The sequence below is a fragment of the Cygnus olor genome, chromosome 6 (genome assembly GCF_009769625.2).
Source record: "Cygnus olor isolate bCygOlo1 chromosome 6, bCygOlo1.pri.v2, whole genome shotgun sequence".
Classification (NCBI taxonomy): domain Eukaryota; kingdom Metazoa; phylum Chordata; class Aves; order Anseriformes; family Anatidae; genus Cygnus; species Cygnus olor.
Window position 1 is genome coordinate 16121291 of NC_049174.1, and position 16191 is coordinate 16137481.

General features: G+C 34.5%; 1 protein-coding gene across 4 annotated transcripts in view; it reads left to right on the forward strand.

Annotated features, from left to right (window-relative positions):
- CCDC141 (coiled-coil domain containing 141) overlaps window positions 1-16191 on the forward strand; it is an 84072-nt gene that overhangs the window by 32269 nt on the left and 35612 nt on the right. For all 4 annotated transcript variants that reach the window (XM_040561822.1, XM_040561824.1, XM_040561825.1 and 1 more), the window contains 6 exons: window positions 1406-1600; window positions 5576-5748; window positions 8783-8924; window positions 10609-10728; window positions 12960-13151; window positions 14234-14410. In XM_040561822.1, the coding sequence (XP_040417756.1) occupies window positions 1406-1600; window positions 5576-5748; window positions 8783-8924; window positions 10609-10728; window positions 12960-13151; window positions 14234-14410 (999 nt within the window). The remainder of the gene's footprint in view (window positions 1-1405; window positions 1601-5575; window positions 5749-8782; window positions 8925-10608; window positions 10729-12959; window positions 13152-14233; window positions 14411-16191) is intronic.

A 16191-nucleotide genomic window follows, 5' to 3' on the forward strand; every position in this document is an offset into this window, starting at 1 on the left:
GTTCTTAAGGAATATTTATACAGAATTAGTGTTTTCTTGGAAAAACGTGCAATTTCTTTGTGCACACTTCAGAGAGTTTGCATGGAAAAATTGCTCTCATACTTTTAGATATTTTTCTGTCTGATTTACCAGACATTTGATACAATTCTGTGGAAGGAAATGCTAAATGAATGTTTTAAAGTTTGTCTTATTTCAAAATACATTTAATTCATTACCAGAAAATGTGGAAGAAAGATGCTACCTAAGGCATGGGAAATTGCAGGATAATAGCAGATGCTCCTTTTGTTTTGAATAGCATGATAAGACACCAATTCTAAGTACGGACAAACACAGCAGGGTCAAAGTACATAATGTAACTGTTTTGGTATTTTATCATTTTCTTTATAAAAATGCAGCAAAATCAAATGACTAAAAACCAAAGCAGTAGTTGTAAGACAAGAAAAGGTAAAATTACTCTTAAAGTAAAACTCTTTTCCATATGATTAAACTCTTTTCTATATGGTTAAGTCATAACCTAAAAAAGATAATGGGACTGAATACTGTAATAGTATTTATCATAGGTTTAGGAAAAAAAAAAAAGTTTTGTGCATGAAGGCTTAATCCCTAAATTTTATGTATAATTTGGGTCAGAACACTAGAAGCACAAGTCAGTTCAGTGTGAGTAGTTGAAAAAAGAAATAGGAGTCAACATAGACAATCAGTTCTGATTAGATGCTTCCAACTGGTGCAATGTATGCAAAGTATATGTAAACTTGTACTGATTTAACTGAATCCATTTTAAAGCACCTCAGTTTTAAAGGACCTACCTCAATTAAGTGTCAATAATGTTTTCGACTGTGGCTTGAATTCCAAATTATGGTCTTCCTTTCTAAAGTACCTTTCCTTCTGTCTGTCACTACCACTAGGAAGGTTCAAGATCAGGTAAGGCTTTGAATGAACTTGTATTTTTGTCCATCAGGAAATCAGGGCAAATGTACAACTGAGAGTTTCAGGGGTGATACCACACTTCACTGTAAAGGGGAAGTCATCTGATTTAATTGATTGCCAGACAGCTCTCAGCAAAAGTTGTCTTACTGGAAGCAGCTATTACCCAGGCAATATTTTAATTTATTCTTTGATGAACAGTTGGTTTTAAGGGGATGTTTGTCATAAAAGTTTTTTTGGTTTTATGTTGTCCAGGCCATCTTGCCTGTGAAACTCTGTAAAAGAATGTAGGATGCCACCACTGACAGCTGTTACAAAAAACATAATTTGCTGAGAAATTCATCCTAGAAGAAATAGCTTCAAACAGTGATAAATTTCAGGCTTGTAAATGCAATATATGTTTTCAAGTATTAGTATGATCATTGTGCAGGTATATTGTTTTCCTATTGGTAGTTGATTAAAGCGGAATTTTTCCTATCAGGAATGGAGCTCCACTGTGGAACAATTAGAGGCTGAAGCACTTAAGATTTTGCTTTCGGAGGACTATACAGAAAAAGAACATCTAAACCTCACAAATCAGAAAATCTGTCTGTTGCAAGAAGAAGTGTGCTGCCATATGGAAGAAAGGAAAGCCCTGCTACAAGAGGCCAATGACTTTTTTAATGCTGCTGGCAAGGTTGGTAAAAAGCCAAGCTTATAATAATGTGATCATAACATTAGTGTACATTTGTGGGATGATAGATGTGGGATTATGCAAACAGTTTTCTAAACAATTTTGAATGGAGAATTGCTAATTTGATTACCCTTTAATGTTATCTCTTTTCTGAAACTTCTATCCAAAATGGCAGATGTATTTTTAAGAAACATTAAAAAAAATTATATTGAGAACACTCAGTTTCCCAAAAAGGTATTTGGGAAACATAGTTTGCCAAAAATTGAATTTAAAGGTCATCGTCTCTGCCATGATATCAGCAAGCTGTATGAAGGGACAGAAGCTGTTCTATAATACTCAAACTATTACAGGCTAGTTAGGATACCAGAAATCGTGTATCTTTACTCACAGTGGTCTCCACAGGGGCTAATGTATAATCAGACATGAGGAAAATCAAGAACAATATACAATTCCTCATATACGGCATACCATACAGTACATGGTCTATACATGACATAATAAAAAAGCAGTCAGTTAAGACACAAAACTCCCTTAATCACAGTGCTAATGATGAGACAAGGCCCATACTTGGGGTCCTTGCTTGACACTGAGGTCAGCAAGATAATGTGTAGGTAGTAATTTCCATCACAGGTGTGCTCACCTGCAGACAGTGATTCAGGTTCCAGAATTAGACTCTTATAGCTCTCAGTGGAGAAGGCTAAGAAGGGGACCTACCTGTCTACTGAATTGCTTGTTTTGTGGAGGTTGTTTAGATACACGCAGCCTTAACTAGTATCTCTATTTAATTTTAAGTAATTTCCTAATCTTGTGTGATGAAAATGGGTAAATTATTGTTGACAAAAAAAGGAATATTTTAAAGCTAAATTTTTTGCTTCTCCACACATCAAGTCTAATAATAGTTACTTGTATGAAAAATATTTTCATAAATTTGGCCATTAATTTTTGTTACATCCTACCTGCAATCTTTTTTTCCTCTTAAAAGGTCATTATCATATTTGGATACTTTAATACAATTTAAGAATTCTGTTTGTTATTTCTATTAGTTTTTTTATTAACTCTTGTGTAAGCATGATAGGAATATTCTTGTAGAATTACTCTTCAAATCCCAATTCCAAAGCAAAAATACCATTTTTTTTCTTCAGTCATCTCCTGAAGTTGTTTTAGGATAGTAATTTTGTAGTCTAATGTGGGTTGTATTTCTTCTGATATTTTTACTAGCTCAGGACTTAAGATTTTAAAATTATTTTAAAATGTTATTTGCAGCTAAAAATATAGAATTATTTTTTAAATTATATTGATTGAAGGGACAGCCCTTTTCATAGGTCTCCAGTTTAAAAAAAAAAAAAAAAGTAAAACGGTCAAGAAAAAAGACTTTTTTTTTAAATCACTCTATAGGAGTACAATACAATCAAGAAAGCACATGTAGAAAGGAATAAAATAATTGACATAATGGAAATGACCTCACATTCAGCCAAGTAGAATTAAAATGGTGAAAGTGTCCTCTTATGTGGAAGCAAAATGAGTCCTCGGACACCAGTGTCTTTGCTTCAAAATGCTCCTGGTTAAAATCTGAAATATTTACAGGCAGGTACACATGTTACTAGAAGTATATGCACTTGTTGTTCTTCTGAGCCTTTCTTTTTTGAGAGACTACATTGAATTTCAAATTAGTCTTCCAAAAAATAAAATGATCCACTGACCAATTGCTCTTGGTATAAGAAAAATGGTTGTAATCCAGTTTCTAGTGGATGTGTGCTCATATAATAAAAATCAAAATTCTCTTTAAATGCTAATTTGACACTAGCTTGTACTGTCTTCTAGAAACTCATCAGAGGTGAAAATAAAATTGAATAAGACAATTTTTCCCCTTTCAAATAGTACTTGAAAAGTCTTTAACTTCCAGTTTCACCCCAAACTGTTAGAACACCAGTGTTGTTCTAGCATTTAAAATGCTGGGGAGGGAAGGAGGATGATGCAGCGTGTCTGCCAAGTATACGATGAAAGTATTTTCTGGTATTGTGTTCTAATATTAATATGCAACAATTTGTTAAATGAACTCTAATTTAGAGCAGAAGGATTAAGCAAGGAACCCTCTATCAGACTGGTGAGCTCTCTTTTTAAAAATGGTTTGTCAATTTTGTTGCCTTGATTTGGGGCATAAACCTTTTGAAACATGAGGTGTTTAGCCAGCAGTGCTGTACCAAGTACATGTTACACAAAAGTTACAGAAAACAAGGACTCGTAAACTTTTTGGAGATACTAAGTGCTTAGAATCTACTATCTGAAGATATCCCATAGTCCAATTGATTTTTAAGTCCTTCAGAGCCTTGAAAATTTGTTGCTACATTTGAAAATTTTCTACTGCAAAGCAGGACCTCAAAATTAATGACCAGACTTAAAACGTGAAAGCTCTTTATTTCCATTTTACAATAAACCTGTTCTTCATGGGCACATACAGCAAGTAGTATTAGCTATGCAAACATTTTTCCAAAACTTTTTGGTTAGAAAACTAGTTAGAGAAGTTCCTAATTTAAGGTGGCCAAAAACCAAGTGATCTGTAATTTTCAAAGCACGTTCTTTGTAGATCACTTACAGAAGCTTTATAAGCAGATAATTTCCAGGGATAGCTCCAACAATAAACTTGATATATCTATTATATATGCTGAAAAAACAACCAACAGCCTACACTGATTTTTGTTTTGAGCACCAGGTGGGGCTCTAATCATGTGTCTTTTAACCTATATGTTCCTTCAGTATTTTTTTTATTAAACAACATGTAAGCAATACTTAGTATTGAAATTATTTGTAGACCCTTGAAGTGACAAAGATCTTTTCCTCCAGTAACTATGATCTTTCTTGATCTCATTTACAATAAAGAAACAGAGAAGGTTAGGTGGAAACAGTGCAAAAACTGTCCTTGATAGTGAATCCCCTTCTAATCTGAACAGTGAGCTACATGAATATAGGTCTGTTGCTTTGAGAGCAAAGGTAGCATCTTTTCATAATACAGGGCTGTGCTATGTGAAAGTACTTGATGAAGACAGGACTAGCTCTTGTGTGTCTGCTCAGCATGCTGCTACTCCTGTTATGTGTAAGAGTGAATAAAACGGGATCTGCTACTCCTGTGGTGCACTGAAACTGAATTACTTTAGTTCAGAAAAGACACATTTTCTATTTATTATGAGGGCATATCTGAACCTTTGGACTATTTACATGTAATGAACAAATAAGCAAAGCAGATTATTAGTTGTTTTGATGCTACTTTTCAGGTCACTGGAAAGCAGAATACTTGCATTGTGTTTGTGTTCATAATTTCTGGTGTGCATTTGGCCATTTCTATTTTTACTGAAATTACTGTTTACTAACTTTACTAATGGAGTATTTAAATGTTGCCTTCATTCAGCATTAAAAGGCAGGAGTTGTCTAAGAATACTTTTGTCACTTTCTTGTTATTTGAACGAGAACCTTCTTGCATTAAAGAAAAATGGAGAACAGGTATAAGAAAACAAAAGTGCATGTCTGCAAAATCAAAGACTGTTTTTAATAAAAATAGATTTAATTATAATTTACTTGTTGAATATAAGTTTGATATATTTAAAACATTAAAAAAAATAACGGCGAAGCTCCTTGAGCGTGCTTCAACAAACCTTAGAGTGCTAACACTGTCAATTGTATTACTATTGCTATTTTGGTTCTGCTTCAGTATTCAAGTGGCCTATTTCTGAAAATTGAATATTTTTAAATTCAAACTAATTATGATTTTGTATGCCCATACTTGCATGAACTTTTGCTGAATTATACCTCTTTTCTTCCGTGACCTGCAAAATCAATATCAGACCCTAAATTAAAATGTTGTTCTGAGAAATGGGGAAACTGAAGAAATGGGGAATGTTAATTGCCCATTGATCATCTGCTTATGTAAAAGAATTTATGCTTGCATTTTAAATAGAAATATTGACAACAGATTTTTTTTTCCAGGCACTTGATGCTCTTGAAGGTATTGAGAATTACCTTAGAATCCTTAATTCAGAAGGCTTAAGTCTGCCTGTCTTGGCAATGAAGTACGAGGAATTAAAGGAAGAAATTAAAGGCTGCACAGCAAGTACTTTGCGAAAAGGACAAACTTTAGTTAATGAAGCAGATTCTCACAGGTATTCCCTCCGTTTTTCATATTTGCTGTGTTTCTCCATATCTACCTGTTGCTTTATTACTGTACTAGTTAACTAAGTAAGTGTGGTTCTAAATGACCATTTCAGCCATACTTACCTTTCATATCTCGCTGCTGGCATTTATACAAACCAATCTATTTAACAAAAATGTTTAGGAACACTACATTCTACTTTCAAGAGTGGTGTCAAGTAGTGCAATTGATGGGCGTGGTTCAGAAATGGTGGTTTAGTTAACACCTAAAAAAAAAACATATGTAAAAGAATGTCAACAGCTGCAAACTCTTCCTGCAGGCCAATGTAATCCTCTTAGACCTTTTTTTCTGCTTCTAAAGAAAAAAAAAAAAATATATATATATATATATATGTATATTTTAATGTCTGCTTGCATCATAAAAATAGGTCCTGTTCTAAGAAAACAAACATAATATGACTTTTCAATGTTTCCCTGCTGTCATTAGACCTCATAGCACAAATATGAGTTTGCCATATATTTCAATGAGTAGTGCTAGTACTTCTGTGCATGTGGAACACTTTACGTGCCTAGGTATGGGCAATATGTAAGGATTACAATCATGGAATAATTTATATTGGCAAGGAACTTTGGAGATCACTTAGTGCAATTTCTTGTTCAAAACTTTCAGCTTAGATCAGGTTACTCTGGGCCAGGGTCTGAATATCTCCAAGGACAGACTTCACAGCCTCTTGGGCATCCTGTTTTAGTGCTTACGCCTTTTCCTTATGAAACGTGTTTTCCTTTTATCTAGCCAAAATTTTTCTTGCTGCAACTTGTGAGCATTGCCTCTTGACCTTTTGCTGTACACCTCTGAAAAGACTCTGGTCCTGCCTTTTGTGTAACCCCACTTCCTCATAGATAATGGAAGACAACATTTAGATCACCTCTTCACCTTCTTGTCTTTACTCTGCACAGTTCCGTCAGCTTGCCGATGTGCATCATGTCCTCCAAGCCCCAACCATCTTGGTGGCCTCTGTTCAGTTCAGCTCAGTTCTGCTCCAGCTTGTCTATGTCTTTCTTGTACTGTGGGGACTCAAACTGGCCTCCAGATGCAGCTTCTTAAGCCCTTAATGGAGGGGAGTGACCTGCTGGCTAGGCTCTCCCCGATGCTAGTTTTCAATGCCACAATGATCCTGACTCACGGCCAATTTTTTGTACACCAAGACTGGGTTTCTTTTTTTTTTTTCTCCCAATCCATAGCTTTTGGAGATACCCAGAATACTCCCAGCCACCTCATAAGCCTAGTAATGGCTGAAGCAATGAGTTCTGTCTGCAAATGTGATAAAGTGTTTATATTTTAGAACAATAATTTCCCCCAGAAATATTCATTTTGAAAGAGGGAAGACAGAGGCCTTTGTCCTTGTCATGTATAAACTAGTATGCTATCCATTAATACTGGCCAATATTTAGCCCAGTGATTAACCCAATGGGACAACAAGATTTGTATGAGCAGCTGAGGGCCAAAGGAGGAAGATTTGTACAGGAAACAGGACTCCTATGAAGACTAAATCCTGATACTATATTCTGTTCCCATTATTGTACAGTTCACTGATAGCCTTAACAGCCTTCACAAACTTCCCTTTTCCTACTTCCCTAGGACTGGAAATCCTGGCAAATACGGGCAGACGCCATTCGAAGGCAGTGAAATGGGTGAATCTGAAAAAATGTAATTACTTTCACAAAAAAACTGCTTTTCCATTGGACAGATGTTTATAGTAGTTGGACTGTGTTTAAGGATAGTGCACTGACTTCAGTGGCATAATTATAAAGCCAAATCACAGTATAAATGAAGACATAAGGTTTTATTTCTGTATTATTTTCAAATCTTAAAGCACGTTACAACCCTATACTGAAGTTGGAATTAGATGATCTTTAAAGTCCCTTGCAACCCAAACCATTCTATGATTCTAAAAGATAATACCAAGTAAGCTAAAACACTGAAAATATTCACATTGGAAGGGGAAGGGAAGAGGACAGAAGGCAATTCTTATAGTCCCTAGAGTGTTTCAAATGAAAATACTGATAAATCTGATTTTGAGCTCATGTTTTTTAAAATAAAAGACATATTTAAACATATTTAACATTTTTAAATTAAAACCAGCTAGAAAAATGAGGGTGCCGCAAAAAGGTGTATTTATTAGCTCTCTGAGCCCTATCTGAAGCCAGTAGAAAATTTCCTTTAATTTTAGAGGACAAAGGAAGAAACCTTGCATAAGTACCTGTATAAAAATAAGTTTATGATGAAACTAAACTAATGAAAACCTTATTTTGAACATTTGTCTTACAAAAATTCTCATGATGATTAAATTTCAGTTATAAATCAATTGATACATGGGTTTCTTTTTTATATCAGAACTTCAGGCCTTAATTGTATGCAGTAACTTTTTTTTACAATTTGAAGAGGATTGCCTCAAGCATCAGATTATGAACTGCCTACCTGATATTAAATGTTATAAATTACAAGACAAACAATTGTTTTGTCATCTTTTCTTCTGTTAAAACATCATCCTTAAAAAAAAAAAAAAGTTAGAATGTATGAGACATTCTTTGTCTACCTAACGTAATAACACTGAAATACTTAAAAGTCCAAAGAAAACATTTTTTTTTAAAGTAGAAATTATATGTTGTATAATTTTGCTCTTTTCAGGGCTGTTCTGCTTGTGGTCTCAGTCTTTAGATAGTATAACTAGGGTCATTGGAACTACTTGTAAAATCAAATATCTCAGTGGATGTGGATATATGGCAAGTGAATCTAATTTATGCAACTGGCAATAAAGATGTTTTTGGAAATGTCATGTCTGTGTGCTACTTGTTACCAGTTTTGTTGGCATTCAGGTTAATATTTTTCTTGATTACTTTCCTTGTAAGGGTCACAGCTTAAAGTTCTTGTGAAATTACTTGTCATAAAAATAATCAGAAAGGTTGTTTTGTTTTTTAAGTCATTAAAAGCCTGATTGCTGAGCAAAACTGAGAAATGCTAATAGTTGCACTTTTCCATTTTAGCTCTTGGGTAACAGAAATTCAGAAAATCATAGAGTATGTTCAAAAAAAAGTGGATCAATTACTCAGGCAGTGTCCAGATTATAAAGAACTTACTTTGAAGAAACAGCAATGGAGTACCTCACTTGAAGATCATCTAAATATGGTACATCATAACATGCCTTCTTGTTAATGTGTTAGCAGTGCATTGCATTTCCGTAATTTAACTATGTGAATATTAAGCTTAACTCAAATAACACAAGTTACAAATAACACTGGTTTGTTAGAGAGCACACAGTTTTAGTTAGAATGCTGAATGTTGTTATCAGAACCAGTGAACCTAAAACTGTTCTGAAAAATGTTTCCATGAGAACATTTTACCAACCATCTTTAATAAAGCAATGATTTGCTTAGATAATGAGCTATTAAAACTTGTTCTTTTGGAAATGAAGTGAGTAATTAGGACTGTGACTTGCATACAGGTTTGCTATACTGTTTCTGTCTTCTGTTTCATTGTGCTGCAGATAAAAGTAGAATTATAGCAAAATTGAGGGTTAATAAGCACGGTGACTGAACTGCAGCAAATTTTTCAGTTAGGCTGAAGAAGAGTGGATTCTTTTCACTAAAATAATTCCTTTAGTTCATTAAGATATGCTTTAAGGAGATCACAGCCTTTTTTAAGCTTTTGAATGTTCTGTGATACTGCAGACTTTTTAAATGATTTGTCAGAGATGAAGTAGACCCATGACTCCTAATTAAGGTTCTATATGTAAATTAAAAACAAATTAAAAAACTTGTAATCTTTTAACAAAGTTCATACGAAGGAAGCCCCAGAGTGTAGACCAAAAAAAAGTACTGAAATTTGATTACTGAATAATTAAGACTGTAATCTGATATTTCATATTTGCATGATGCTTATAATGAACTACTTTGAATCAAATGGGAAGGCAATTTGCAATACATTGGTCCCATAGCACATTTTCAATAGAAGAGGCCTCATGATATTAGAATACAATGAGAATATTGTTGAGTTTAGTTGAAAGTATATTTGCTGATAGCTCCTCTTGGTTTTGGAGCAATGATGTCACCAGCATACCATCAATCTTAAGCTAAAGCTACAATAATGAAGGTAATTTTTACTCAAAAGGTAGACCCTAATATTTACATGGTTTCATTCTGCACAGTTTGTTCTAATAACTTTGTTCTCAGTCTTCCATTAGACGATATTTTGGAGATTTAAGTCATAATACATGATCTTTCATTACAAGGAACAGTGCTCATTGTTATATTCCTACCAAGCAAAGCATTTCTAATCTTATGCTAATACAAAGTATCTCAAAGAACATGGTGCTAAATTCAGCTGCCCTGAGATTTACTTCATATAACATCTTACAGTGACAATGAAATGGAATTGTGTATGTGTATTAGCATGAAAATAGGTCTTCTGGCTTGGCAGAGAAGCTTTAAATGAACTTTCTGAAAAAAGAATGTGCATTCTTTTCATAAAATGGAGCATCACAAAAGTACTTATGCCGATATTAACATACCTAGATATTAATACAGCTGTGCCTTATAGAAATAACAAGCCTGGAGTACTTAGGATAAAGGAAAAGCATTCCAGCAAAATGAGAGCAGACAGGATTTTTTTCTTCAGTTTATGACTGTACCTGTTAGATGTGCAATAGGAGAAGTTTATTCTTTGGTCTTTTCATTTCTTAATTTCTCTGATTATAAAAAGTACACAATAAATAGCAACAGCCAAGTGTTACTTCCTTTTTTTCTCTGCAAAGTGATTTATTTTACTGTCTACTTATTTAAATTAACTATATAAATAATGCTTTCAAATAAAGGTATCACAGTCGATTAAAAAAATCACCCCGAAGCTTGCAGTTGGTGTGGAGATTGATTCCTGTTTGTCTGAGTCAGAAAGAATTTTGAACAAATACCTGGAACTGGCTAATCAAATGAAGGTAAAAAAAAAAAAAAAAAAAGGCAGATTTAATAATGTTAATTAGTCTTAAAAACAAATGCATACTGTATGTATTTCTAAGTAGGGTGAGAGCCTGAAGGTTTCTTGTATATTCTCGGAAAGAAAATAGGTCTATAGTTTTGTTTAAAAACACAGATAACATTGCAAGTCAGTCCTTCTTGCCCATGTTGTCTCTTCATCTCGTTATTTGTTTCTGCGTCAAGACTGTAATGTTGATAGGATCCAAGTGTCACTACCTCGAGATCCTAGTGTCAGCCCTTGAAAGAACAACTCCAAATGTGGATTCGTGCTCCCTCCTGAGGCACGAAATTTAAATATTGTGTATATTAGAGGCACAGAAAACTATTCTCGTGTCTTGTGGTTGTTATGCCAAATAAAGGGGATGAATAAGCAAAAAAAAAAAAAAAAGGGGGGGGGGGATTCTTCATGAAAAAGTAGTTGCCAGGTAGAGGAACTGCAAAGAGGGCTGTAAAGCTACCATCTGATGCATCCATTGGTCATGTAGGGAATGCAGACACTACATGAAAGCACTGCTGTACTCAGCTCTGTAACAAAGATTAGGTTGTTTTCAAGTCGCATCTAGGGCCTTTCCAATTCCTCTAGCAATGCTGCAGTATCTAGAAGTGGGTTAAAGCTACTCCACATTTCATTCCCTCTGTGGTCTTGACAAAGGTGCTTTTGTTGTGGTTAAGCTGAACAATGTTGCACTATGTAGTTTAGCTGTATCCTATGTTTTAGGAGCTCTTAAAAAACACATTACTCCTATGAAGGTGTTTTTTGTTTCAGGCAACTTTTCAGTAGATCAGCAAGAGCCCATTTTTGTAGCACATGACTGTATAATAATTTTTACTGTCTTTGTCAAATTGTTATTTGGAGGTAAGTCTAGGGTGTTATCTCTTTTGCAATGTACTATCAGCCTTGACAACAGTAATCTGTCACCTACCTATTCCTTCTATGGATTGTGATATGCTAGAGTTCGTGCACTTGGCTGAGTGACAGAAATAGATCTGCTAAGTGGTTTGAGTTAAATATTTAGAAGTAGATAGGCACGTCACTATAGATATGCAGTGATTCTTATTATCGAGAGGTATGACACCATTGTCAAAGGATCTTACAAGACAGTGTCTTACAATTTATGAGGTAATAATTCTGTAAAAATCTATTTTAAATAGGTATTGAATACCTTGGTTTCTGAAGTGATTTCCTGTTTCCCAGTTTTCTCATATTTGACTGAAACCTATTTACTTTGGCCTAAGCTGGATGTCATTCTTTCTTTACATTCTTCATATGCAGTTGAGAACAAATGGTTTCTAAAGTTCTCTTTTGGTGTACAATTTCAAGGTAACATTCAATAAGGGAAAATGTACGTGTGCTTTATATATGTTAGATATGATGCAACGGAAAAAGTTGCAACTAAAATGAAGCCTTCATTCCTTGAATGAAGCTATGAGTTAAAGCAGCTGAAAACTATAATCCCAGCTGAACCGTGGAAAATATTAGTAACTCCCAGTGTATCTGCATAGACAGCATACTGTGACTTTCTTCCGGGTTTGAGCAGTTGATGCAGTAACAGATATGACCTACTTTTTGATCCCAGTCTGATTTCAACAGGTTTGCCCCATGCAAGAAAATCTAGCTTGACAGGTAAGGACTAATCTGGAGCAAGGAAACAATTATTGATTCAACAGTGAAATCACAGGTGGAAGTTAGATTAATAAACCAAAGGGCTACAGGGACAGACCTTGAAACAATTACAGCAGTAGACTTATGAAGACCCAGAGACACACTCTAGAGTGTGACTAGAGAAAAAAAATTGGTATGAGATAGAAGCAGGTAAGGGGTATTTAGACACAAGTAATCAGTTCAGAAGATTGGGCGTTACCATTTATTCAAGGTAGCATATCAATTCTGGATAGCTGTGTTCCCATATTCTTGCACTGTGAAGTGGTTTACTTGATCTGAATATGGAGATTGCTATTCTTTTCCATTTAAAATGGCTATTATGATAACTAAATAGATAGTTTTTAGGTTTAAAATGTTGCAGGAAAGAAATGGTGTGTTTCAGCACACAATGGATATTATGAGCTCTTCAACTAAGTAATTGAATTATACAGAAGAAAGTGATACTACTGAGAATTAAAAATGTGTTACCAATATTCACAAGTTCATCATGGTCATTATACATTTTGTTCTATGTTTATGCCCTGAAAGGAAGCTTCACATGAACTGGAAGCAGCTAAGGGAATCATCAAAGATATGGAAGAGTTTGAACCCGAGCAAGTGGCAGCTTTTTCTAGCAAAACTGACTTTCTGAATGAAGAACTGAAAAAAATTGAAAGAAATATTAATTCAAAACTGAAAATCCTAACAACTTATGTAAACTTTTTAAAGTCAGCAGTGGAGGTACAGATTTTTTACTTATTCTCTGACTAAGCAGTGCAAAAATCTTAGAAGTGAAAACATGTTTTAATTTAGCTAAGACAAGTATCCTGTATACCACGACATCCTGTATGAGAAGTATGCCATGGAAGCTCCAGAAGTCTTTGTAAGCTTCTTTCTGCTTTAAAGGAGAGCTGTTCCACCAGGGCAAGCAGCCCTGATCATTGAACTTGCATCACCATCATGAGTAGCCTACGTACAGATTTTCTACTGATCTATATCACCATCATAGGAAGTAATATCACTGGATTTTTACTTTTTCTCTTGTGTGTATGTTCGCTCTTTTTCTCTCATTCTACACATAATAAAAATGCTTACATGTATGTACTCTGGCTTATAAATTTACCGGTTTTGTTTCATATATTTAAAAAATATTTCTCATAACATGTTTATGCAATATGTTGATACGGATATTTATCGCAGTCTTGCACTTCCACTGAAGTGCTGATTTGTCTGAATGGATTTAAAAATGAAATATAAACTAGTTCTAGCTGAAATCATAATCCATTAATACCAACAAAATTTTAACTGTGCTAATGATGCCCAGAGAAGTTATTTTTTCATTTTGAAGTAATGTTTGTTTTAATATTTTACAGCACTGTTGTTCTTTTGTATCTACAAAGAAATTGAGGATGGAATGGAACCTGTCACATAAAATTAGTCATAAGATTTATTTGGTACCTTGAGTTTAAAAAAGTCAAAAAATTGGATCATATCTACTTCTGATTCTTGCTACTGCCATTTACTTGATATTAAACAGATCTGTGAAAATAATTGCATGTGTATAATGTTATATAATATTTATGTAATGATATGTGACAAATTGAATGAATTACTGCTCTCTGCTTGCCATCTACTGGTTTACAGGTTATTTGAAACATTGTTTATTGTTTAGTGTTTGTATAGGTTTTAGGGAGGAAGATAGATTTTAAAACCTGTAAAAGATTCAGTATAACATTAATTTTACCTTCGATTTTATCATGTCTGTATACCTTCTGATTATGGCTATTGATTTTTTTTTAATGTTTATTTTATATCTTTCATAGGTGAATGACCATATTCAAAATCTGAAGGAATTTTATCAAGCAGAACCACTACAAACAAGCAGGGAGGTTGAAAATAAAAGTGCAATAGAGTCAGCTAATACCAAGTGGCAAAAGACTATAAAGATGATTTTTTCCACTGAAAATTTGGGTCACAATTTCCTTAATTTAGCAAATATGGTGAGTTTTTTTTTTTTCATGGAGTTATCACCTTTATCAAGGAACAAACTGAAATTATGACAGATAGGTGTATTGGTTCTGCTATCCTTCATCAAAGAACTTCTCTAAGGCAAAGTGTATTTGTTCTTTGTTTCAGTAAGGAGAGTAGGGAGTTGGGAAGATAAAATGACTGTGATGTTTCTATGGAATCACAGTTAAAACAGAATAATTCTGTAAATTTCTCATTCCCAGTTCAAGAGAAATTTCTCAGAATGAGAAACAATATCCATACTTTCACAGTATGGAGTTGTAAAAAAACCTTTGATTTGAAAATGTCAAAATGTTTACAAAATCGAAGTGAGGGAAAGTTTTAACCTGAAATGTTCATAAGGTGATCAAACATTTTGTACCACCATTTATACGCAACTATGTATAATATGTGGAATGACTTTGGAGATAGAACTTATTTCCCAAAGTTCTGACGTATAATTTTCTCATGTTCTGCATAGAATTGTTAGCTGTATCATGGTATTCTTCACTGTTCTTTTGCATTTACAAAGTGCACTCTGCAGGCTTGGTACTTACAGAAAGGGCAAGAATGTGGAGATGGAGACCAGGAAGCCAAGTTGTAAGACTGAATAAGCCAATCCTGTGGAGTTTAGGCAACAAAGATTATACAGCTAGCGATGCTATTTGTTTTGCTGTTGAAAACCTGAAATTTCACTGAAATCAGAGCCTGCAAATCCGTTGTAATGGAAATATGCCTTTTGTTGATATTAGCTGCGCAGTACAAAATCTGTATAGGTACAGGACCTCTGTGTAGAAATTCTGCAGCAAGTGGTCAAATTCATGGGTTGATTGAGCATCCTATCCTGGTTGATAGCTGGAAAGCTCATATAAAAAGAGTAAAAATCAAAGGAAGAATTCTGGAGGTTTTCATCAAGAAAATCTGCTGTGTGCCTTTTCTCTAGCAGGAGGGAATTGACTTCTTGTTTTCTGTGTAAATTAGCATAATCTGATGAACTGCACTGAGTATTTGATGTTTGCCTGTGATGAGGTTTAATCCTAATTCTGTGACTGATGGTTTGTGACTTCTCCAGTAGCTGTCGTTAAAGGGAGTAATTCTGCTATATATTTGTAAGATATGAAAGTGTGAGTGCTAATGGCATTGTAATTAATATAAAAAAAAATCTTGATTGGCAATGAAGTAACCCTTAATAAGTGACCCAATATATGCACATAAATATAACACATGGACATATCCATTTTGCTCATATTAGAAAGAAGCATATATGTAAGTGCAGGATTTGGTTTATTTTACTTCCACTAAGAGTTATTCTTTACCAATGCAGCGTATGAAGTTCTAAGAAAATGGGTGCTAGAGCTGCTTCCTTACAGATAATCTTTCCTGGTGTTGTTACATTCTTTCTTGGGTTCAGCTGGATTGCCTGGGCATCCTTATCTAATTTTCCAACGCCTCTTCATGATTGATTGGTTGAGATTTGCATACTGTCATTCCCTAAGCCATGCCTCCTGAAGTGATCTCAATTAATGTGGATAGCTTAGATACACAGCTGTTATTTCTGCTTTCCTTGGAGAGATTAGAGAGCAATTACAATGAGCTGAGAGGGTGAGAAGGGGCAGATGATCATGACAACATACAGGAGCAAGTAAGATGAGCTGGAAAAACCTACTCCGGGAAGGTATTCAGGCAGTTAGTGTGGGCTAAAGAGCGCGCTGTCACAACTGGATACAGACAGGCATAGATAAGATAGTGTACAGTCAAGCTGAATATGTCTCAA